Raw genomic sequence first — 26813 nt, 5'->3', positions numbered from 1 at the left:
GGCTGAACAGCCCTGGTCTCCACTCCACCCCCTCACTGCTACACAGAAATGTTTCCTCTGATAGAACATAAACTCCTCAAGAGTAGAGACTATTTAAAGTTTGGCCTTGGCCTAGCACAGTGCCTGGAACATAGCAGATACTTAATACATGTTTATTTCATTGAATTGAAATGCCATAAAATTTTTCATTTGTTCCAGCTCTTGACACAGTGCCTGGCACATAGTAGATGCTTAATAAATACTAGTTGACTGCCAGTTCTTTGAACACATATACTTTTAACTGGATAAACAGTCCCTGGAAGGTGTTTTTTAGCATGGGAAAATGGAATCTGTATTTCAGCTGTGCTCTTTTTAAAGAAAATTATTTATTTTTAGTTTACAACATTCAGTTCCACAAGTTCTGAGTTCCAAATTTTCTCCCCCTCCCTTCCCTCCCCCTCCCCAAGACAGCATGCAATATGATATAGGCTCTACATATACATTCACATTAAACATATTTTCTGCATTAGTCATGTTGCAAAGAAAAATTATAACCAATGGAATGAACCACAAGAAAGAAAAAACAAAACCAAAAAAAGAGAGCAAATAGTGTATTTTGATCTGCATTCAGACTCTGCAATTCTTTCTCTGGATGTGGATAGCATTTTCCATCATGAACCTTTTGGAGTTGTCTTAGAACCTTGCATTGCTGAGAAGAGCCAAGTCTATCAAAGTTAGTCATTGCACAATGTGGCTGCAACTGTGTACAATGTTCTCCTGGTTCTGCTCCTCTCACTCAGCATCAGCTCATATAAGTCTTTCCAGGTTTTTCTGAAGTCCTCATGCTCATCATTTCTTACATGTGCTCTCTTTTTAAAGTCACATTTAATGAATCAGTCTTAATGAAATTCCCAATAAAAAATTTTTTCACATTGTTATTTGAGGAGAGCACTTTCACAAAATGTGATTAATATATTTTTATAACTTGAAATGAATTAAGTATATGACACTAAATTACCACCCATCACTTGGATAGGTTTTTGTTTGATAGGTGGTCAGCCCTTATCAGAATATATTAAGGAAAAAAGGGAAATGCCTATAAGCTCCCTGGGCTAGGGACTATATGCACTTATTCTGTATTATTTGTTGAAAAGCATGGTACCATGCACAGAGAAATGTTTAATAAACACTTCTGACAATATGAGACTGGGTCCTGTGAACAGGGCTTATCAAACAACATTAATTGAATGTGGGTTTTTTTCCCAGGTTGTTTGGCTCAGAGGAAACAACTATTTATCAATCAAAAAAGAAAAACAGAGAAAAGAAACCAGGAACTAAGGTCTTTGAAGATTAAACAGTTTCTTACCTATAGTAGATCATTAATGTGGAATGCTACTGAGAAGTAAACCACCCAGTAGATAGGCTTGTTTACAGGATGGCTTCAGTAAAATGTAAAATGTTTCTCCTCTTAGGAAGGGGGCAACTTGGTCTAGTCGTGCAGCGATTTGGATCCAAAGTTTGGATTCGGTCAAAAGGCTGCACTTAAGGACCTAGAGGGCCACATGTTGATGGGGTGCTTGTGCTTGGACCCTAATTGTAACATCACGTTTCTTCTTAGTCTGTGCTTGAGTGCTTGTGCCTGGACCCCAGTTCTAAATCACATCTCTCCCTAGCTTCAAAGCATTGGCCCTAACCAGTTTCTCTCCAGTTCAAGGGCAGCATGACTTAGCAAAACATTTATCCTTCCTCCTGATACTGCAGCCAGCTGCACCTATAGAATTTATTAGTTGGGACTCCCTGTGTATTGCTAATTGGCTATGCACTGAGACATAACAATATTTACTACTTACTGACCTTCCTGGTATGTATCCTAGACATAGTCAAATGTATACTCCCTTACATTCATCTTGTCTAACAAGACATTTGGTGGAAGTCATCTGGATATTCCCAGTTAGCCGTGACCGCTAGCTGACTTAGTGATGTTTCACAGTCAAAACCACACTCCTAGATAGCCTCCCCCTTGGGCTATTTCCCAGTGAACTCTGGTTAAGATGCCTGCACAATAGATATGAAAAGTGCATGTTCCTTTAAGAACTGACCACCCCTTAACCACTCCCTAATCCCACCCCAAAACACTTAATTGACATGTTTCACCCCCAAATCTTGTATTTAAACTTTCCCTGTAGCCCTGTAAGGTTGCATGTTCCTTAAGAACTCTGCCTGCTGTAAAGCATAATAAATCTTTGCCACCTTGACTTAAAGAATGTTTGAGATGGTGAATTCATTCTGGATAGCCCCAACCATCTCCAGTACTGGGGAGACCTTAAGCAGTTAGATTCTGCAAAGGTGTTCCATCCTCAGGATCCCTTCCTAAGTGGTTAAGAGTCCCTAAGGATGGGTAAAACCAATTTGATTCCTGAATCCCTGGGTTTTTCCCCCTCGACAACTTGGACTTGAGGCTGAAGGTTCCCCACCGCTGGGCCTATATATAGAAAAAAGTTTTTTAATCTTTCCTGTTAACAACTCACCTTGTTAATGCTCTCAATAAATTTACTATTTTATACCATGCCATAGGGAATCACATTTATGTAGGACTTCAAGGATTATAAACTTCTGAATGGTAGTAAGTAAATGTTATAAATCAACAATGAAGCACTTATTAAACACCTACTGTGTGCCAGGAAGTGTGATAGGCACTGGACATACAAAGACATAAATAGAACAGTCCTTGGCCTTAAGAAGATACATTATGGTTGGTGAAAGACTCCAGGTCAATGGCTAGCCCACTTACATGGTAAGTACTTAGAGCTGTGATTAAAAATTCAAATCTTGGGTGAATTAGCGGCAGCAGCAGCTGCTCCTGGAGCTGTTAATCTACAGATGGAATGTTTAAAAGTCACTTATTTTGACTTCTGGGAGCCAAGACTGCTGAGTAAGCAATAAGTTGCTCTCACCCTCCCTTATCAACCTCGAAAAACCCAGAGAATATTGCCCCAGGAAAAGTCCTGAAATAGTAGAGCCAGCAGAAAGACGAGGGGCAGCACTCTTTTAGCTCAGGAAGCTAGGGAGATTAACAGGAAAGGTCCCTCTTGCCATGGCTGAAAGGGACCAGTATAGGATGGAAGGCCTCCCAGCAAGCTGGCGGCAAGCCCCACCTTAGCAAACCAAGTAACCAGGCCCCCAGCTCCCAGCACAAGAAGCCTGGAACAGTGTCCCCTGTGCCCCAGAAGCACAGATCAACTTTAAAAGCCAGAAAAAAGGCAAACAACATGAGCAAGAAGCAACAAAGAAAAACAATGACCACAGAGAAGCATCTTGGTGACAAGGAAGAACAAAAAAACAAATTCAGGAGAGGACACTGTCAATATACCCACATCCAAAACCTCAAAGGGAAATATGAACTCGTCTCAAAACCAAAAAGCCTTCTTGGAAGAGCTCAAGAAAGATTTTAAAAGTCAAGTAAGAGAGGTAGAAGAAAAACTGAACAGTTCCTTTAAAAATACAATTAACAAAATGGAAAAAAAAAGTATACTGAAGAAAACAACTCCTTAAAAAATAGAACTGGCCAAATGGAGGAGGTTACAAAAGCTAACTGAAGAAAACAATTTGTTAAAAATTAGAATTGGGCAAGTGGAAGCTGATGACTATGAGACATCAAGAATCAGTCAAACAAAATCAAAAGAATGAAAAAATAGCAGAAAACATAAAATACCTCATTGGAAAAATTCAAATCTTGGGAGACTCACTCTAGCTAGCATTGATTACACTGTCATACTTCCTCTTCATTATCAATATGTCAGTTTCTGGCATTAAAATCTTGGCTAATACAGTCACATTTAGCTTTTTATCCTCTCCAATTCCCCTTTTCTAGAGGGAAGAAACTCAGACAAGATGATCAGCAAATCATTCTAACACAGAAGAAAAATGTGTTCTGGTATCTTGGTTTTTTAGAGAATGGAGCCTACCTTTCCAAGTAACTCCCAGGGAAGCCTCAAGAGTTAAGGTTGCCACAATTCTTCCAACGGATCACAGAAACCACTGATTAGATATCCCTTTTAAAGCAGAATATATTTCTGATAGTTAAACAATAGCAATAACCTAGATTTAATTATCATTGCTGGAATACCGAGGCTGACAGAAGTTATCATTTTTCTAGAGCCATATTTTGTATTCATTTTTTTGAGCATAAAGTTCCCACAAGTACCACAATTCTTATCTGACTAAAAAAATCTGACAAGGAATGATGAAGTGGTTACCAAAATACATAAAATTTACCTCTAGACCTTAGTAGTCAGATTTCTGCTGTCAGTTCTAGCGAATCAACCTAGATAATTTAATGAAAACAGGTATTTCTATCTAGTAGAGAGCCATTTTTACCATCAGGATAGTCACTGATTAAACAGCCTAAGTATCTATGCACTTATTACACTTGAAGTGAATAGTGTGCCTGATTTCCAAAAACTAGGCTAGGTGGATACAAAATGGCTTGTCACATGTGGGCTGACAGCTAGGAGGTACATTCTTTGTTCATGAAAGAATACGTGATACAAAGTGGCTCTCAGGTCTCTCCCAGTTTTGCAGTCATAATTGCACAGTGAGAGAAAAGCAGAAAGAAGATGCTAAGAATCACATTCTGATGAGATAATGGATCCAGAAAAGCACTGAAATAGCATCCAGTTAAAAATAGAGAATTAAAGATACAGATTGGGTAATCAATCAAATGATTAACATTTATTAAGCACCTTATGTGTCAGGCACTGTGTTGAGTACTAAAGATACAAAAAGAGGCAAAAGACAGTTCCTGCCCTCAAGGAGTTCACAATTTAATGAGGGAGACTACAAGTAAATAAATATGTAGGAACAAGTTGCATACAGGAAAAACAGGAAATAATTAAGAGAGGGAAGGCACTAGAATTAAGAGGCATTGGAAAAAACTTCCGGTAGGAAATGGGATTTTAGTTGAGACTTGAAGGAAGCAAAAGAAGCCAGTAGGCTGAGATGAGAAGTGAAGGCATCCCAGGTATAGGGAACAACCAGAGAAAATCTCCTGAGTCTGGAGTGTCCTGTTTGAAGAACAACAGGGAGGCCAGTGTCACTAGATCAAAGAATATGAAGCAGAAGTGAGATGTATGAGGGCTGGAAAATTGTGTGTGGGGATAGGGAGGTGGGTGCTTGTGGCTAGGTTATGAAGAGCCTTGAACCCTAAGTAGAGGATTTCGTATTTGATCCTGGAGGTGATAGGGAGCCACTGGAGTTTAGTGAGTTAGGGAGGTGTCAAGGTTGAACCTGCCCTTTAAGAAAAGCGCTGTAATGGTTAAATTAAGGGTGGATTGGAGTAGGGAGTAACTTGAGGCAATCAAACCCACCAACAGGCTTTTGCAATAGTCCAGGCATAGGTAATGAGGGTCTGCACCAGAATAATGAGAGATGGGAGTGTATTCAAAAGATTGAAAAGGTGAAAAAGACAGAATTTGGCAACAGACTGGATATGAGGGAGGGTGGGATGAGGAGTGAAAAACAGTGAAAAGTCAAGGATGGTACTCAGGTTGCAAGCCATAGGGATTGGGAGGATTGTGTTGCCCTCAGACATTAAAAGGGATGATAGGAAGAGCGGAGGGTTTAAAGGGAAAGATAATGAATTCAGCTTTGTCATCATCATAGAAATCAGACCACTAAAGCTTTGAAAAGGTCATCTCGGAAAGGTAGAAAAGATGAAGTATGAATTCAAGAGACAAAGGAGGTGAGAAGAGGATGAAAACCTGAAATGCAAACACAGAAATAGAGAAGTAAGGGAAGGTAAACAGTCATTAGTGTCACGAAAACCAAAGGAGGAGTTTCAGTCAGTCAATAAACATTTATTGAGCACTTATTATGTGCCAGGCATCGTGTTAAGTGCTGGGGATACAAAAAGGCAAAAGACAGTCCTGCCCTCAAGAAGTTCACAATTTAATAGGGCAGACAACAAACAAATATATACAAACACTCTATATACAGCATAAGCAAGAAATAATTAAGAGGGAAGACATTAAGAAGGGTCGAGAAAGGCTTCCTATAGAAGATGGGATTTTAGCTGAGACTTAAAAGAAGTGAGGGAAGCCAGGAGACAGAGATGACGAAGGAGAGCATACAAGGCATGGGAGACTACTAGAGAAAATGCCCAGAGTCTGAGGGAGTTGTTTAAGGAATAGGAGGCCAGTGTCACTGGATTAAAGAATATGTGTTGGGGAATAAGGTGTAAGAAGGCTGGAAAGGTAGGAGGGAGATATAGTCATGAAGGGCTCTGAATGATAAATCATTAGAGAAAATCCTCCATATTACAGTGTAAGCCCAGCACGTATGTGTCAAGCTCCCTGACCCCTTTAACAAACCTTTGGACACTACCGCTTGGAGACTGACAGGCCTGAATAAAGAACAGGAAACTCTTAAGACAAAGGATAGGAAATAACTCCTCTCCTGCTGGAGAAACATTAACCTGGCCAGTTCTTAGGAATGGGGGGAGGGGTGGCTCCCCTCTCTGGTGGGAAAAACTTTCCTTGTTCAGCATCCTATAAAAGTCACCACGTGGGACAGGCACATTAGAACCTCATCCACGGAAAGGACGCTTTGCCTGGAGGACCAACCAAGGTAGCTGTAAAGGGGTTCCCCAGCTTCGGAAAGGCCTTGGTGCAGGTGCTGAACGTGAAGTGTATGTTGTACGTTGTGTGTGTGTGTCCTTTGTTATCGCTGCTTCTGCAGAAAAGGGAGGGATTCCCCAGCTTGGAGAAACCTTGGGCGGCGGTGTTCCTCTGAACAGGTGTTGCCTCTGTGTGTCTGTGTCTATCTTTGTCACTGCGTTAACTGTGTAGTAGGAATTGTTAAATAACGTGGTTGAGGGGTTAATAACCTAACCTAGCTTAATCGAACAGGCTCTGAACACCAGATGATTTTGTGTTTCACCATGGAGGTGGCAGGATGCCACTGGAGTTTATTGAGTAGAGGGTTGACACAGTTAGTCCTGTGCTTTAGGAAATACACTTTTGGTGGCTGAATGGAGGACTGGAGAGCAGAGAGACCTGAGTCAGACAGACGCTTCAGCAGGCTTTTAAAATAATTCAGGTATGAGGTGAGAAGGGCTTGCACCAGAGTGGTAGCAGTGTCAGAGGAGAGAAGGAGGCTTATTGGAGAGATGTGGGAAAGGTGAAATTGACAGGCCTTAGCAACAACTTGGATGGTGGGGGGGGGGGGCGGGTAGTGGTGGTGAGAGAGAGTGAGGAATACAGGATGACTCCTAGATCGAAGTTCTGAGAAGCTGTGGGGATGGTATTATCCTCTACAGTAACAGGGAAGGCAGGTGAGTGGGAAGGTTTGGGGTGGGGTGGGGGGGAAGGTTAATCGAGTTCCGTTTTGCACATATATGAGATGTCTACTGAATATCCAGTTCAAGCTACCAGAAAGGCAGCCAAAGATAAAGACTGGTTTTGTTTTATTGTTTCTTGATTTCTCATAAAGTCATTAGCTTCCACTTGCTCCAATCTAATTTTTAAGGAATTATTTTCTTCAGTGAGTCTTTGGACCTCCTTTTCCATTTGGCTAATTCTGCTTTTTAAGGCGTTCTTCTCCTCATTGGCTTTTTGGAGCTCTTTTACCATTTGGCCTAATCTGTTTTTTAAGGTGTTATTTTCTTTAGTATTTTTTGTCTCCTTTACCAAGCTTGCATCACTCTCATTTCTCTTCTCAATTTTTCTTCTACCTTTCTTACTTGATTTTCAAAATCCTTTTTGAGCTCTTCCATGGCCTGAGATCAATTCATATTTTTCTTGGATGCTTTGAATGTAGGTGCTTTGACTTTATTGTCTTCTTCTGAGAGTGTATTTTCATCTTCCTTGTCACCATAGTAACTTTCTATAGTCAGTTTTTTTCTGTAGTTTGCTCATTTTCCCAGCCTATTACTTGACTTTTACCTGTTTGTTAAAGTAGGGCTCTCCTTCCAGAGTGGAGGGTGCACTGTCCCAAGCTTCCCCGGTGTTTTGTGCAGCTGTTTTCAGAGATATTTCTAGGGACCTGTAAGTTTTCAGTTCTTCCAAAGTATGTAAGGAGAGTGTTTATTACTCTCCTGGCCTGTGTTCCAGTCTGCGAGAGACTACAAGCACTCTTTTCTGCCCTAGAACTGTGGGAAGGGTCCCCCCTCCACTGTGGCTGCAAGTTCTGGTGTGCTAGTGCTCCTCCTTGCCCTTGGACTGCCACCCAGGACTACAATCTGGATCCAAGTATGGGCAAAGAAACAGAGTCCTGCTTCAGTGTTAGTAAAAAGACCCCTGTAATCTTTTTCTGACCAGTTGTTCAACCCCCTTGCCACCTGTGGGCTGAGAGCTCTGGAAGCAGCCATTGCCATTCCACTGCTGATTTCAGTCACTCCCAACACCTGCTCCTGGTTTCCTGGGGCTGGGGCAATACTGGTGCAGCCTGTGCTAGATTGTGCTTCACTCTCACCCAGCTGCAATAGCCTCTTCGGGCTGACCTTCTAAGTTGTCTTTGGTGTCTGTGGGCTGAGAGGTCAGGAAACCGCCACTGCTGCCACTGATTCAGTTGCCCCAAGGCCAGCTCCTGGTTTGCTGGGGCCCAGTCTGTACTGGCATGGCCTGCGCTAGACTGCATTCCTTTCTCACCTTGGTGCAACAGACCTTTCCTGCCAATCTTCCAAGTTGTCTTGGGCTGGGAATTTGTTTCACTCCATTTTTTGTGGGTTCTGCTGCTCTAGAATTTGTTTAGTAATTTTTTAAAAGGTATTTGGAAGGTTTGGGGAGAGAGCTCTGGTCAGTCCCTGCTTTGACTCCGCCTCCTGAAGATACAAGATTGAAAGTCAGCAGAAAGGTTGGGGCAGGAAAGGTAGATATGAGAACTGTCAGCAGAGATGATAATCCATGGGAACTGATAGGATCACCAAATTAAGTAGTATAGAGGGAAAAGAGAAGAGGGTCCAAGATACCCCACAGGAATACCCTTTGAATACAGAAAAGGAAATTGAAAAGGAGTGGTTGAAAACTTATCTCCTCCTTTTAACAAGGAGGAGATAGGAGAACAGAGAACAGAAATGGCCACTGAACTTGGTAGAACTATTAATAATAACCTTCGAGAGTACAACATCAGAAAACTAGTGTGAACAGAAGGTAAACTGTAAGTTAAGGATAGTAGCAAAAAAATGGAAATTAAAATTAAATTTGGCAGCAAAAAGAAATAGAGAAAGAGAAGCTAGAAGTGGTAAGAAGAGGTAGGTTTCATCATGGTTTTGTTTCTTGGGGTTTTTTTTTTAATAGTGATGATGTATGTATACTTCAAAGGAGGAAAGTTTAAATAAGTCATAGAATGGGAGAAGTAAGAAAGTAAAACTTCAATTTATATAGGAAGAGGAAATAATCAAAAGTAGGTAGTGAATATGGTATTCACAGAAGCTTCGCAGGTCAATATAGGTGGTCACACATTCTTTACAATTACACATAAACATACAACCTGGTATTAAAGAGGTTTAATGGTGGATTCCAAAAATACAAAATCAATTATGCTATACATATAAATGTAGTATTTAATTAGAAATATTCATATTATCATTCAACAAGCTGGGGTAGAGAATTATGGTTTGTTTTTCCACTCTTACATTTTATAGACCTCTCCCTTATTTTGTCCTGCTTTAGCCTATATACACATAATTTGTGCTATAAAGCTTAACTATATAATTAACTACTCAATTTTATTACTGAATTCTATTATATTCTCAAATTGTTTCAAGATGCATATAAAATACTATATAAATGTATTGTTCTACTTTGGTATTAAACAGTACTTAGTAGGCATCTGACAAAACATTTATTGAATATGGAATGAATCAATAATTATATGAAACCTAAAGCTTTTCTCTAAGTTGTTGGTTTTAAAAGTTTAGAACACCCATTTAATAAGAATATATGATAAAATATTAAACATTTTAATAAATTATGACTATTGTGACAAAACTACAAAAGTATACATAATTTTATTTAAATCTTCACATTTTTCTATTATAATAAAACACATTTTAGTCTTATAGAATTACACAAGATAGTTGTCCATACTCTTTGTTCTTAACGTAAATGATTCTTCTTTATGTTAGAGGGCCTTGATTGGTTACATTTTGAAAAATGAATGAAACATTTTCTTTAATTCTTTCAAGAAAGGGATCATTAATATTCTGATGTTTCCCAGAGAAGTGTTTCCATTGTTTCAACTGTGACATGGAAAGAGGTTTTTTGGAGTCAGGCATATGGTGATTTGAGCCAAGCTGACAATTTCTGTACGTATGGACAGCTTCCAAAGATTCGGCTAAAATGAGTAAAAGAATCAGAAAAGTTTCACTTTGTATTAATATTTTGTTTTCTAATTAAATCTTATTTTATTTTTCACCTTCCCCAACCCCTCCAATGAGAAAGCAAGAAAAACAAAACCTCTGTTACTAAAATATATAATCAAACAAAATAAATTCCCATATTGACAAAGTCCAAAAAAATGATTTGATCTACACTCTGAGTCTATCACTTCTTTATCAGGAAGTAAGCAACATGTTTCATCACAAGTCCCCTGGAATTGTAGTTGGTCATTGCATTGATCAGATTTCCTAAATCATTCAAAGTTGCTTGTTTTTACAATAGTGTTGTTACTGCATAAATTGTTCTCCTGGTTCTGCTCACCTCATTCTCCATCAGTTCATACATGTCTTCTCTCTTTTCTCATTTCTTATAGCATAATAATATTCCATAATATTTTATAATATTCTTTTTTATCAGTCAATAAGTATTTACTAAGTATCTACTATGTGTTAGGCACTATGCTAAGAACTGAGGATACAAAGAAAGGCAAAAAACAGTCCTTGCTCTCAAGAAGTTCACAGTCTGATGGGAGAGACAACAAACAAATATATACAAACAAGCTATACAGAAGACAAATTGGGGGAAATGCCAGCAGGAACATACTAAGATTGAGAAGGACTGGTAAAGGCTTCTTATAGAAGATGGGACTTTAAATGAGACTTGAAAGGAGCCAGGAAAGCCAAAAGGAGGAGATGACAAGGGAAAGTACTCCAGGCATAGGAGACAGCCAGTAAAAATGCCCAGTCTGGAGACAGGTGTCTTAGAGGATGAGCAAGGAGGCCAATTATCACTGGCTTACAGAATATATGGAGGTAAGGTATAAAAAAGACTTGAAAAGCAGGAAGGGAACAGCTTTATAAGCCAAACAGAGGATTTTATATTTGATCTTGGAGGCAATAGGAAACCACCATAGCTTATTAAATAGAAGTGAAAAGGTCAGACCTGCACTGGAAGATCGATTTAACAGCTGAGTAGAGGATGGACTAGAGTGGGAAGAAACTTGAGGCAGGCATACTAACCAGAAAGCTGTTGCAACACTCCAGGTGTGAAGTGATTAAAAACCAAAAAAAAGGCAAACCACTCCAGTATCTTTGCCAAAGAGTCACAAAGAGTCGGACAGAACTGAAATGACTGAACTGTCGACAACAAAGGCATAAAAGTGGGAGATGGAAGAGATAAAGGGCCAATCTGATGGCAAAGATGAGAGTGAACGGGCTTGTCTTAGCACAGAGAAAGGTCACATTTTCACATGAAGCAGCAGTGGTAAAAGAAGATAACTGGAGAAGGCATTTGAGTGACATGAGATGAGAAGAAGGGAAAAAGAAGGAGCTCTTGGCAAAGGGCTTCAATTTTTTCAGTGAAATACAAAGCAAGATCCTCAACTGAGAGGATGTGGGGAAGAAAACTATAGGAGGAAGGTTGAAAAAGCTTGGAAAAGCCACTGTGGTAAATGGAATAGTGAATCAATTTGGAATAAATAAATAAATAATAACAATAAAAGGATTGTTTTGTTGCAGTGAGGGCCCAGCTCAGATTATGTATCATAACCTTGTAGCGGAACTGGTCAGAATGGTCTTGTGATTTCCTTGAGTTCCATTCAGCAGCATGTGAGTAGGAACAAAGGAGGGAATGGTAGAAGTAATCCAAGGTAAAATCTTTGATAGGATAAATGGGCAAGAGGCTTAAAAGGAGATAACAACATAGAGCCAAACTGATTCACTAAGTAGTCAGAATAGGGAAGAGAAGAAAGTGTAGCCAATGCAGGGGTGATGGACTGGGACAGAACTGAAGGGTAGAAGGACTGGAGGTCACTGTGAAAATAAAGAACAGATAAACAACTGTCAGCAGTTGCAAGGCAGAAGAAGTAGAATGACAACAGATTATGAGACAAAGAAATTTCAGAGTTCATGAATAGGGATATGGAACACTTGTAGGTGACAATAAGATCGAGGATATGACAAGATCGAGGATATGACCATCTCTGTGTTTAGTTGCGGGGGGGATGGAGGAGTAGGTTATGGAAAATAAGTAACAGAAATCTGAGTTTAGGATGTTTGATAAAGTATCAATATGTACGTTGAAGTCCCCTAGTATGAGGGCAAGAGTTGGAGGAGAGAAGACATGTAAGCCAGGCACTGATCTCATTTAGGAAGGAGAGAGTTCTGCTAATGTAATGAAGATTCTCTATGTGATCATTAATTTAAAATTTATTTTTATGAAAACTCTATATACTCATAGTGAAAAAATTAAAAGAATTCAGAAATTCCAATGATAAATCAAACAATAAATATAATAATAAACAATAATCTGACTTTTGATGAAAGTATCCTTTATCCATGAGATACATTGAACTAGTTGAAATATACAGTCGCTGAAACCATATCTTCATTATGCACCACATTAAAGGTTCCTACTGACTCAGGTGGCTACAAATGTATGCTCTATAAGACTACACACTTTGTTACTTTTGAATAGAGCTATTACAACAGGATTTAAAATCCTTCCTAAGCCATTTTGTTTATGTTTCTATAACCAATTCAAAGATAAAATTAAATTAATTTAGGTGATTACTGAGGTTCAAAGAATTACATTTTTCTCAGCTCCACCTTCTGGCAGTAGCCTGTAAAATGAGAAAACCCAACAATACCTGAAAGAGTTAGTTTTCTTAATCTACCACTGAAAAATAGATGAATTAACTTTACTTTGGTTATAGAAATAAAACTAACCTTGATGGTCTTTCCTTCCCATACACTCACAATCCAGTAGATCATGAGTTACACAATCTGAATCTTCATGAAAGGTGAACAAATTTTTAAGTTCTTCCACTGAAAACTGGATATGTTCAGATGTCTTGGTCAGGTCTACAACTGCCCCAGAAAGACCTTGCTTACTTATCTGTCTCTGATAAATCTTTTCTTCAATTGTGCCTAGACAGGAAATATTCATTATAATTACCTCAAATCCTGGTACTTTTAAAAAACAAAGTACATGTTGTTAGCATGCTAGTTTAAAAGAATTCTTGACATTAAAAAATATTACAAAAGAAAAGTAAGTTATTTTTATTATGCAAAACTGACATAATATTTTGGACACAATGAGGGACCAAATCAAAAGAGACATATGAGTTAGAATTAGGATTAAACTAGTACCTGTCGTGAGAAGTCTGTAGATATGCACAGGATGTTTCTGACCATCTCGCCATACTCTAGCCATTGCCTATCAAAAACAGTATCAAAAACTAATGTAACCTACAGAACAGTACATTAATCTAGGAATCTTGAATTATATTTGCAGACATCAAAGTCAATCATTGGAGAAGGGAAGGAAATGGAGAAGGAGAAAAGAAAGGAGAAGGTAAAAGGAAAAGCAATAAGCATTTATATAGAACCTACTATGTACCAGGCACTGAGGACAAGCCCTTTATAAATATTATCTCATTTGATTCTAACAACCCTGTGGGATATTATTATCACCCCCATTTAACAGTTATGGCAACTGAGACCAAGAGAGATGACAGAAATGATTATTTCTCTCTAACATTAATAACCAATTATTGAATTAGGACCAGGATTTTTTCAGAAGCCTATAGGTTGTTCAATTTCTGAAGGACATTTTTTTTTTGAGGAATTCATTCAGTGTTTAATTACCTACTGCTATCATTTTTTTAATTAGATTTTTTATTTTTAGTTTACAGCACTCAGTTCCACAAATTTTTGAGTTCCAAATTTTCTTCCCATCCCTCCCTTTTCCCCTCCCCCCCCCAAGATGGTATGGAATCCGATATACGTTCTACATATACCTTCACATTAAACTTATTTACATATTACTATTATACATACTATTATTTACATAATAGTCAAGTTGTAAAGAAGAATTATAACCAATGGAATGAATCATGAGAAAGAAGAAACCAAACCAAAAAAAAAAGTGCAAATAGTTTGCCTCAATCTGCATTCAGACTCTGTAGTTCTTTTTCTGGATGTAGCTAGCTCTTTCCATCATGAGTCCTTTGGAGCTGTCTTTGAACCAAGAGCCAAGAAGAGCCAAGTCTATCAAAATTAGTCATCACAGAAGCAGTATGACTGTAGTTGTGTACAGTGTTCTCCCGGTTCTGCTCCCCTCACTCAGCATCAGATCACGTAGGTCTTTCCAGGTTATCATGAAGTCCATATTCTGAAGGACATCCTTGATGGATGAGATTACCCAAATCCCTAGGACATGAGCCTTTTGATCCTGGGTGGGAGACCCCACCCAACTAGAGAACCTTACAAAGAATTTAATCTAAGGTGAATTCTGGTTCACTGTGTCCCACTCAGGCAGGTTTGGGCAGAAGGGAAAGATCTTTTTGTCTAATTACCCTAGACAGGGCGACATGGGTATAAATAAGTCTCCCTGTCTTGGACCGAGTAATCAGAGTCACACCCCCAGCCCCTCAGGACTTGAGAGTGTCACTGAACCCTTTTATTATCATTAGCATGATTAATGAAATGATGAATTACCCAGAATTTATGTCTCTCCAACTTTTTATACGTCACAGAGGTTAAGTGACTTGCCCAGCATCACAGTGTCTGAGGCCATATCTGAACTTAGGTAAGACCTGACTCCAAGCTCAGTATTCTATCCACTACACTAGCTAGCTGCCTCATGATGATTGGGCATCCTCCCAAGTATGTCAGTGTCACATTTTGGTTCCTCTTTACAAAGAAATCAGAATATTAATGCCATATTGAGTAGAATCTATGGTGTGGTGTTAGCCTTATGTTGGTATATAGTACGAAAGCACCCACCCCACCTGCACCAGAGCACGGGGACGTGGATCTGGACAGACAGACCTTCACGGATCCATTGCTGCTGTGACAGGTCTACTCCCAGTCCAAGTAATTCCAAACAATCCCCTAAAGGGAGTGAATTTCTTTGGGGAATCTTCAGGTGTGAGGAGTGGCTCAGAATTGGCCCAACCAGCAGTTTCTCATACATCTGCTGTCCCCCAGTCTACAAGCAGATACTTTTTCATATCTAGAGAAGATACTAATGGTACTATGCTTGTCCATACTCATTCCTAGAACCATTTCAGAATACAAGCTCAAAAAAAAAATCAAAACAAAAACAAAAACAGAATACAAGCTCTATGTCCCTAACCCAAAAACACATAATAAAAAGTAGGACCCAAAATGCTTTGAATTTTTTATATGTACAAAGTTTTCCTACCTGGATATCAGTAGCTGGATTCCAATCAATATCATATAAAATTAAATGAGAACCTCCAATAAGGTTCAGTCCCACACCACCAGCCTTTGAACTTAACAAGAAGACAAAATCTGAAGAGTGTTTGCTGTTGAATCCATCAACAATTTGCTGCCTCTGTGCAACTGGGGTTTGTCCGTCAAGTCTTGAACAACTGTATCCATGACGCTTGCAGACCTCTTGTAAAATATTTAGAGTTTGTGTATAATTAGATACCAGCACCACCCTGTCAGACAGAGAGAAAGGCCTCTTACATCTCAACTTCTCTTACTATATTGTGATACTACCATATCAGCTGCTATTGATGGAGCAAGTTATAATGAGTTGGGTGCTTTCACAAAAAAAAAATTTAATCTCAATGAGATTCATAAAATGTATCGCTGAGATTACATTTTTATTATCAGTATATGCTTATATAATGGTATTTTAGTATTAGTGTAGTATTATAGAACTAATAGCTAATACTATTTATTATATAGTACATTATTATATTAATATACTAGCATATGCTAGTATAATAGCTTGAACTAAACAATTAGAAAGAAGACTAAGAAATATTTACCTCATTTAGCATATTATCAACATTCACAAGGTACCTCCAGGAGAACATAAATTCCTCAAGGGGCAAAAGCAATTTTGCTTTTTTCTTTGAAACCTCAGCACTTAGCTGAGTACCTTGCATAGAGTAGGAACTAATAAATATTTGCTCATTCAACTGAAGTAGTAATTTTATTTATTTTTTTTTTTTGCAGGGGGGAACGCAGGGCAATTGGGGTTAGGTGACTTGCCCAAGGTCACACAGCTAGTGTGTCAGGTGTCTGAGGCAGATTTGATCTCAGGTCCTCCTGACTCCAGGGCCAGTGCTCTTCTTACTGCGCCACCTAGTTGCCCCTGAAGTAGTAATTTTCAACAATTATAGTTAATGCAGTCACTTGTACATTAGCAGGGGATGTCAAATATTAATTTTAAAAGGACACCTACAAAATAGAGAATTATGAAGGTAGTAAGTAGAGCTATAGAGAAATAAGTAGGCCAGACCACCTTTTCAGGAGCAGTGATATACCTGGAGAATGCCTGCAGCAGTGGATATGAAGGGAAGCATGGCTGGGGCTCAGATATAACAGAGGACTGAGGCAACCATAAATTAACATAGCAAGGACTCCAGGGCTGGAGTGGCAAATTCTTTTTGTCTTAACGTTCAAGCTTTGTTTTTACAAAATACCATATTATTTATTTTTATGTTATAGAAGAGGAAACTGCAAATTAAGAAATGTCCAATGATTCAGCAAATTTCAAGGAAATTGAGTAATGGATCCTATGATAATACCCACAATAGCTGATAAATCAATGATTTCATGTTATCACACATATATTCCATGACTAATTAGTTGGTATTCATAGTTATACTTGGTTGCTGCAATTCCATTCAACAAACATTTATTAAGTGTCTACTATATCCAAGTCATTGGGTTAGGCCCAAAGAAAAGCCCAAAAGTGTCTTTAAAATATGTCTTATACATTGTATTGACCCCTAATTCGAAACTCAGACTCCTATTTATGGTTTTATACCTAAGGAAGTTGTTGAGAGGTATCATTACCCAAAACTGAGTAGTTATTCTATCGTATTTTAATTTTTTTTTTAAAGAAATCACATTTGGGAAACCTAAATACCATAAGCATCGAAAGACAGCTTACAAAATTGGCCTTACTTTTCAGAAGGTCTGAGTTCACGGATAACTGCTAACAGCTTTATCAAGACCTGTAGTTTTCCCGAATCCGTCTCAGAAAATGTGACTGGGTTGTAATCCACAGGATAGGCATCTATCAAGCCTTCAGAAAAGTTATATCCTTCATATTCATCAGAGGATGAGTTACATTCTTTTTCCTATTCAAAATAATTTTTAACAGTGATTAGGTTCGCATCATTTAATTTAACACGGAAAGAAAAAAAAGAGCTGAGAGATTAGAAATAATCTTAAAATTCCGTTCCACAAACACTTATTAAGCATCAATGTGTTCTAGAAGCTGAGAATAAAAAGACAAAAATGAAACAGTTCAATGACAACAATGTAAAAAGAACCAAAACTACATACTGTATTAATCACATGACGATCTAAAACAGCTCCAAAGAACTCATGATGGAACAAACTGCGGAGCTGAATGCGGCTTGAAACAAACTATTTGCTCTCTTTTTGGTCTGTTTTGTTTTTGTTTCTGCTTTGTTTCTTCTTTCTCGTGCTTCATTCCACTGGTTATAATTCTGCTTTACAATCTGACTATTGTGAAAATGTTTAGTGTGAAGGTATATGTAGAACCTATATGGGATCGCATGCTGTCTCGGGTGGGGAGGGAGAACAGGGAGAGGGAGAAAAGTTGAAACTCAAAAACTTGAGGAACTGAATGTTGTAAACTAAACTAAAAATTCATTGGTTAATTAATTTAAAAAAAAAAAAGAAAAAAAACCATGATGAACAAGCCTAGCCTCTCTCCCTCATTTGCAAAGGTAGGTAGGGAGCTATGGATGTGGATCTTTGCATACACTGTCAGGCTCAAAGATACATTGGTTATTTTTGCTAAACTGCTGTTTTCCCCTTCACTTTGTGACAGGGAATAGTTTGTTGGGTAGAAAAAGTGGGAAGCATGTATTTGGAAATGAAGGTAATGTAAAAACAAAATATATCAATAATCTTTTTTAAATTAAATAGTTTTTGTTTTCAAAAATCTTGTATTACAAATGGGAAAACTGAGGCATTGTGAGGCTAAAAGATTTTCCCACAGTTACACAGCTAATGAGTAAGTGGTAGAACCAGGAACCTAGTCAGAGTTCTGAATTCCAAGTCTAGTGCTCTTTCCACTAAGTCACATTAACTAAATATCAATCGAAATAAACTTCGGTAAATTTTTTAAAAAGCAATCGACCTAAGATGATAGGGCATAATGGGACATATTTTGGAGACAATAACACACATTCTATTTACTCAGTCCCAAAAGAAAGATTAGCCAAGAATAAGGCTGGATAGGGGCAGCTAGGTGGCGCAGTGAGTAGAGCACCAGCCAGTCAGGAGGACCTGAGGGCAAATCTGCCTCAGACACTTGACGCACTTACTAGCTGTGTGACCTTGGGTAAGTCACTTAACCCCAATTGCCCTGCCTTCCCCTCTGCAAAAAAAAAAAAAGAATAAGGCTGGACAGGAATGAGGAGGGAACTGAGGCAGAAGTAAGAGCATGGGGGAATTGTGCTTCTACTACTTTATCCTTCATAATCCAAGCATTCCAACGCTCTCCCCCTTCTTTTGCCACTGTTTTGAGCTCCTGCCTTCTAGGAGCATCTCTTCTGAGGAAGCAGACTTCACTGCCTTATAATCACACTCATTACAATTCTTTCTCCTAGAAAGAGGAGGATTATCTCAATAAGCATACAGAAAGTATTACTACTTTTAACCATCTTGGATTTTCTTTTTCCCCTGGTGTACAAGCCAATTTTATAACAAAAAGGTCATAAATGTCCCCGGAATCTCTGGAAAGACTGGACTGCTTGCCTCACATGAATAGCAGCCAGCATTTACATAGCTAATCTAAGGTTTGCACAGCACTCTACATGCATTATTTCATTTGATCTTTAAAACAACCCTGTGAGGTCGATGCTATTATCCTCATTGTATGGATGAGCAAACTGAGACTAAGAGAAGTTGCGTGACTTGCCCAGGGCCAGACAGATAGGCAGGATGGGACCGAGGCCTTGCTGACCCCGCTGTACTACCTGCCACCCACAAGCTGCCATTGTTTTGGCTTCAGACCCTAGCTCCAACACCATCTGGCTCTGGGGCCCTGGGAAAGTCACTTCAACTCTCGTTTTCCTCATTTGCAAATGGCGATGACAATACCACCTTTCAGAGCTGAGAACAATGCACTTTCTAGAACCTAAAGCCGTGTGACTTCCAATTAGTGAGACCAAGAGGCCTAACGCTCCCAGGCCACTGGTCCTACTGATTACTGCCTTCCCGTCTTTGTTCAACACAGGAAGCTCTCACTCTTCTTTTAGTCCTACTCAGACACCACCTTCTTAGCTCCTCCCTCTTCTAGGAAATCTTTCCAGAGTGATCACAATGATCACTCCTCTTCCTGATTGCCCTGAGCTCTTACCATCTATATCACGACATTTGACAAATGCATTGATGATCTTAGAACAAGCCTGCAACAAGACTCAGACAGAACAGACCAAAAGCTCTTCCTGAGTCATTACAGTTTGTTCAATAAATTTTTTTTTCAAAATTAAAACACATCACTCACACAATATTTATATTAATTACAATGCTCCAAGGATATGGGTATGTTAATGACCTTCCTTTGTAAGTATTTCAAATCCCAAACACCTCAAGGGTAGGGACCATTTCGTAATCTTTGTATGCACTGGCCCAGGAGTGGGCCCACAGTTGTTGTTCTTGTTTAGTCATGTCTGACTCTTCGTACCCCCATTTGGGGTTTTCTTGGCAGAGATACTGGGGTGGCTTGCCATTTCCTTGTCTAGCACACTTTACAGATGAGGAAACTGAAGCAAACCGGGTTAAGTGACTTGCCCAAGGTCACACAGCTGGTAAGTGTCTGAGGCAGGATTTGAACACAGGTATTACTGACTCCAGGCCTGGCATTCTATCCACTGCTCCACCTAGCTGCCCAACACCACACTTAATCTGTTGAACTGAATGGCTCCTCAACTGACTTCCTATAGAAATGGAAGAATATTTGAACAAAGTAGTTTCTTAACTTTGTTTAGGAGATATAGGAAAGCCTCACTGTGATTTCTACATCAAAGATATTTATATTATAACGATGAAGAATTTCCCTCCTATGGAGAGTACTTCAAAGTAAAGCACAAGGTTAGTCTAAGTAAGTCAGTACATTTCAAATCATTTGAAAGTCTTCCTTTTATAGAATATTTTTTGGCTTCTGTTTTTCCTGGGCATTGGGCCCAATTAGCTTAATTTTTGTTCATTACTATGTACAAAGTCTATTTCTAAAGAGGTTACTTTACAAATTATCATCTGTGCCTGCTGAAAAGTTATAAAAGTTGACTATTTTAAAGATGTAAAATAAACTGAGTAAATATAAATCACTGTAACACAAACCTGAAGAATTTCTGTAAAACTTATATAGTGAAGTTTGTAATTCATAATATTATAGAAAAATGTAGTCAGCCAGAGTTTATATTTGCATATTAAGATCATACTGTTTAAATAAAAAACTAAGTATTCAACTCCAATAATTTACCTCTGTTGGCCTTAACATTGTTAAATATGCATTGAAAAACAGCATGGTATATTAGATAAGTCCTGGTCTCAGAGTCAAAAAGAACTGGGTTCAAACCCTAACTCCGACACTTAGGAGTCCTTTGAAGATGGGTAATTTAACCTCTTAGAACCTCAGGCAACTCTCTAAGACTATAAATTATAGAGGAGTTGTATGCTTCATTGGTGGAGGAACTAGTAACATAATCAAAATGGAAAATTCATTTCACTTTCTCAAAGTGCAACCAACTCATAATAGGGAGGTCTGAGACTTAATCCCATGGACTGGTCACAGATCCAACCCTAGGATGGACCACGTAACATGCAGACTTCCTAAATTCATCAGGTCCATGCCCCTAAGGAGCACTCCAAGTTTTCAATTCATATGCAACATACCTTTAAAGATTTGAAGAGAAGGCAAGGGTGGTTGCAGAGTTTTTTAAGAGCTCCTATACAAATCAGATGAGGACTATTTTCTAGTAGCCCCTGCAAGCAAAACCTGACAGCCTGGGAATCCAACAGTTTCCGATAAAGTTCAGTCTGTAGTATAACTGGTCGGCAGAAGACTACACTCTCTATTTTAGGTGGAAGATATTTATTTATCACCTCTTGTGTTCTTCTAAGAATAAAGAGTCCAGTAAGGCGAGTGAGTTCGGCTGCTCTTTTCTCTCCCAATTTTTTTTCTTCCTATTGATAAAAAAAGGGCAGAATTGGAACTTTTCTAAAACAAAGTGTTCAGAAAAAAAATTTATAAGATAAAAATTTTTCTTGTGACCACTGGTTACAATCAGCTTTCATTTGACTGTTTTGTTAATACAGGAAAATGCAATACAAATGGGGGTGGGGGAGAGGAAGATTGCAGGGGGAGAGAAAGGCAGAGGGAAAGTACTGACATTAATCTCTTTAAATGTTTAGCTTAATCATTAAGTTATGTAAAGCCATAGTTTTATGATTCATTGTTTGGTTGGCTGTTAGCATTGTCTAGGGACCGTTATAAAATCTATAATCCACAAACCAAATTATTCAAGAAGTAGGCCTTAGTTTGATAGACTGTAATAGAATATAGATTGTCAATATCACCCACAGAGAACTAATAGATTATACTAATTTCTTTGGAGCCAGCACAATTTGTCAAGTTAAACATCTGAGACTGCAAGTGGACCTACACTGAGCTAACAGTACTTTTGGAGTTAATATAGGATATTCAGTAAATAATACTATTTTTTAAAATTAAAACATACCATCCAAATAAAATGTCTACAGTTATAATATTCTAATATGTTATATGTTTAAAAATCTAATCTCATACAGGCTAGAAAATCCATGTTTAATCTTTAGCTTTAAATCATAAAAAGTGCTCTCTAGCAAGAGGGAAAAAAAAGGATAGACTAGATATTCTATCATAAGCACTTGAATTCATAAAAGTTCAACAAAATTAAGAGAAGTTGGCCTCTGAATTCTAAGTTCTTTTAAGACAAATTTAATTATATTGAAGAAATTTCATGGATGTTCCCCCTTTTCTCCTCAACTCATCCCCATCCACCAACCACAAGACTACAAATGTATAGGTACTGCTGAAAATGTACTTTTTATTAAAAAGGAGTTATAGTGATTTTCTTCTGAACTAGAATATTAGCCTTACAATAAATCTAGGACATCTCCCACCATTCTATAAAAACAATCATTTATTAAAAAACATTATACCTGAGTAGCAGAAGGTTCTCGGGATGCAATAATGGGCTCTTCATATATTTTTCTATATGATGACAAAGAGCCTAGTATTCCTGGATTCACAAACTCAATTAATGCATAAAATTCCTGTAAATCATTTTGGACTGGAGTACCTGGAAGAACAGAAAAATGAAAAAATGTAAGCTTGCAGAATTGAGCACTCTTTTGAAAACCTAATGAATCTATAAGTCAATCTCCCCACATCTCATGACAGGCATCAGAGTTAGGTAGTAGCACTTTGTGAGAAAAATGTTAACCTGTCAGTACAAAATAATAATTGGTTTTAATAGTATTACTAAATTATTTCAGGCCGATATATCTTTTACTTTCTAAAGTCAGTCAACAAGCATTTATTGTTTCCTATGTGTCAGGCACTGTGCCTAGAACTAGGGATAAAAAAGAAAGACATACACCCTGCATTCAAGGAGCTCACATTCTAATGGGGAAGCTCACATTCTAATGTGCAAAAACAAAAGTATACATACAAGATGATACACATAGTGTAAAAGGAAGGTCATTTCAGTGAAAAGGCACTAGCAGTGTGGAGAGGAAAGGGAAAAGAAAAGGGCCCCTGGAGAAGATGGGATCTGAGCTGAGCCATGATGGAAACCAGGAAAGCCAGGAAGCACAGGGGAAGGGGAGAGCATTCCAGGCATGGGGGGACAGTCGGAGAAAAGGCGAGAAGTCAGGAGATCGGAGTGGTGTGCGCAAGGAACAATACAGCAACCAGTGTTGCTGGATTGTAGAGTATGTAGAGGGGAATAAAGTGTAAAAGGCTGAAAAGGGAGAAGGGGACAGGTTGTAAAATGTTTTAAAAGCCAATGAAATCACCCCTTCAACTTAACACACAGCAGAGACTCAAACTGTCCTGGGAGTTACCGTAATGACATGATAATAGCAGCTTATATTTATGCATCTCTTTATAATTTACCAGTTTGCTCACAACCAAACTTATGCCATAAGTAGTACAAATAATATCTCATACTATAACTGAAGAAACAGAGGCTTAGGAGAAATGTCATGCCCGAGGTCATACAAAAAGTAAACAGAAGAGTTGGGCCTAAGACTCAGGGCTTCAAACTCCAAGCCAAAAGAAATATCTTCGAGGCACTGCTTTGGTTGGGATTTTTGGTGTGGGTTTTTTTGGTTGTTTGTCTATTTGTTTTTTGCTGGGTCGGTGATTTCATCAATATAGGGAATACCCAGTGAGGAACTGTTATTATCAATTTAGATCAAGACCTTCTCTGTAACTCACCGTTTCACATATTTGCCTCAAGAAATGAGAAGTGATTTGCTCAAGGTCACACAGCCAGTATGTGTCAGAAGCAGGACTTGAACCCAGATCTTCTTGACTCTGAACCCAACTCTCTATTTCTAACCTTTCTGCTATTCTGCTTCTCGTTGCTGGGGGTGAAAAAATCTCCTCACCTACTAACATTGTCAATCTCTTGTGAATAATGATTCCAAACATATAGGTCTACTAATTTTCCATTTTGAAAACAGGCAAATCCCATTTGAAATTCTAGTGAATGAGATATTTCTAATTCAATAAAAGAAAATGGAATAAGTCCATTTTGAGATGATGTAATTAAGCTCAAGAGGTTCAATACACCAGAGGATGTTTTCTTTCTGTCACAAACTCATGAAGTACACCAAGCATGAGTCTGATTGGTCTCCCTGCCTTCAAAGTGATTTTCATAAAGCACAGGTCTGACCATGTCACTCCCTGCCTAATGAACCCCAGTGTTTACCTGTTATCTCTAGATCAATTACAATCTCATTGGTTTGGCATTTAAAGTCCTTCACAACATGGACCCAGTCCACTTCTCTAGCCTTATTATGCGTAGTTCCCCTTCACATACTTTACAATTCAAAGCAGCCTTCTAATTTTTCCTCATACAAGGCAAAACATTTCTCATCTCCATGTCTTTGCACTTGTTGTCCTCAATGCCTGCAACGCACTCATTTCTGATCTACACCTCTTAAAATCACATTTCCTGTATCTGTATATGTTATCTGTCTCCGATGATGGAATCTAAATTCACTGGGGGCAAGGACTTCGCAATTTTGTCTGTATATCCCCGGTGCTTAGCAAGTATACAGCACATAGCAGATAATTAATAAATTCTTAAGGATTGATAAATACTAAGATGTGGAAATAGGTGCAATAAGCGTTTTCTTTTTTGTGAAAGGATATGTCTTAAATATGTTTTAAACATTTTTTACAAGTATTATCTTTTTTTTCCACTTCATAGTACTGAAAAAAGCATTTATTGAATACCTACCAGATGCAAGAATATAGACATAATTCCTGCCTGTCAGAAGTTCATTGATTGAGTAGATAAGATATATACATGAAATAATAAATATCTATTATTTCATCTATATTATATAACAGTGATTAAAATTTTACCCAAAATGGTCACTTTGATGTTGGCACTTTCAATATCACTTTAAAAAATTTTGCCTTGAAGAGTATTTAAATAGTATAGAGAAACTATTTTATTAACAATCATTCCAACTCTCAGATTGCTTGGCACATAGTAAGTGCTTAATAAATGCTTGTTTCCTCCCTTTGTTCTTTTAGTTCCTTCTTTTCTTCCCTCCCTCTTTCTCTTTCCTTCCATGACAGGTTTGTGACGGATATAAGAATTTGTCTTCCCAATAAACAGGAGCACTAGAGGGAGTTTTCTCTCCATGGCTCCAACTGTTGAAATTATCATAGCTGGATAGGGGGTACTGAGTGTGATATCCATTTAATATCATCAAGCATCATATAAATCTAACAAGAACATGTTACCAGTCTTAACATTTTACTACACTAAAAGATTATTAAGTGAATTCACAGAAAACTAACCAGTAAGAATTACTCTCTTCTCACAAGAAAGGCTAACGAGCGCCGTAGTTGTTTTAATGGAAGTGTTCTTCAAGCGATGTCCTTCATCACAGATTAAAAGATCAAATTTTATATTTTTAATTTGATCAAGGCATCGAAGCAGCATCTCATAACTGATGATAAGAACTGAATACAGTGAGGAGATGATGAAGTCTTCTATTTTATGATCCTGAAAATAAATTGCATGATTTCATGAAACAAAACATGCAGAGGAACTGTATCAATAAAGCTGAAAAGCAAATTTCATGCCAGCCACCTGTTGGGTATTACAATCCTTATGCCTCAAATATAAAAATCATGTAAGAAAATAAACAATAAATTTCATTTTGAGCTGTAGGGTTGGACAATGGTATTCATTTGATGAGGGACAGAATATTGCTAAAATATGCATGCCTTTAATATTCCAGGATGTTATTAACACTGATTGGTATCCATGACAGTCAGTGGGATTGGAATGACTGATATCACTAACAGCCTTTTCCACATGCAAACCAGGAAAAAGATTACCCTTCTTAATTTACAGCTGCGTTTCTCTTTGCGGAGCTTAACAAAATCAATCAGAACTATGCAGACTTGGCCTAGTAAAAATGCTTTCTGCAAACTGGGCCCTCTCCAATGCTCAGCAATTCTCTTATTCTTATCAATTTTCTCCCTCCAGGAGCTTTTCCAAATTACTTTCTTCCAACCCCCTAGCAATTTTACTGGGAAGATCAAGGCCACCTGTCTGAGTCTCATCACTTAACTCTTATCTACATCTTTATAAATCTCTATCACTAAACTCATCCTCTCGTTCTTTCCTGTAGCAAATGAAAGAAGTGTCCTTTCCTCTAAAATTTAACAATTCCATTATCTCTCTTTCTGATTCCTGAGAGACCTTTATCCCACACATACCTCTACCCTCTGCATCATCTTCAATCTTCTTTTCTGTCCAGTAGTTCTGTCTTCACCATTTTCAAATATATGCATCCTTCCTCCCTCCCATCTTGGAAAAAAAATGTTTTTTTTTCTTTAACTTGCCACCTCTGTAATCCAATTTCTTTCCTTTACTGACAAACTTCTCTACTGAATGTTCTATACGTAGTGATTCTACTTCTTTACTACCTATTCCTTACTTAGCCTCCAAAATTTGGCTTCCATCTTCTTCATCTTCCTAAACTTCACTTTCAAATGTCAGTCCTCACTCTTCTAGACATTTCTTCAGTATTTAATCCAATAGACCACTTTCCATCTTGAACCACTTTCTCTCTTGGTTTCAGGGACACTGAACTTTTCCTGGTTTCCCTCCTAACCACTCTGTCTCCC

At 38.2% G+C, this 26813-nt stretch overlaps 1 protein-coding gene across 1 annotated transcript in view; it reads right to left on the bottom strand.

Annotated features, from left to right (window-relative positions):
* Positions 1–10093: 10093 nt before the first annotated feature.
* Positions 10094–26813, bottom strand: part of RAD54B (RAD54 homolog B) — a 119858-nt gene continuing 103138 nt past the window's right edge. The window contains exons 8-15 of the mRNA XM_036754134.1: positions 25473–25680; positions 22589–22728; positions 21281–21571; positions 17309–17484; positions 15564–15825; positions 13505–13571; positions 13082–13282; positions 10094–10311 (exon numbers count right to left, since the gene is read on the bottom strand). Coding sequence (XP_036610029.1) covers positions 10094–10311; positions 13082–13282; positions 13505–13571; positions 15564–15825; positions 17309–17484; positions 21281–21571; positions 22589–22728; positions 25473–25680 — 1563 coding nt within the window. The remainder of the gene's footprint in view (positions 10312–13081; positions 13283–13504; positions 13572–15563; positions 15826–17308; positions 17485–21280; positions 21572–22588; positions 22729–25472; positions 25681–26813) is intronic.

Source organism: Trichosurus vulpecula, chromosome 1 (assembly GCF_011100635.1).
Source record: "Trichosurus vulpecula isolate mTriVul1 chromosome 1, mTriVul1.pri, whole genome shotgun sequence".
Classification (NCBI taxonomy): domain Eukaryota; kingdom Metazoa; phylum Chordata; class Mammalia; order Diprotodontia; family Phalangeridae; genus Trichosurus; species Trichosurus vulpecula.
This window is presented reverse-complemented; position numbering and strand designations above follow the sequence as displayed.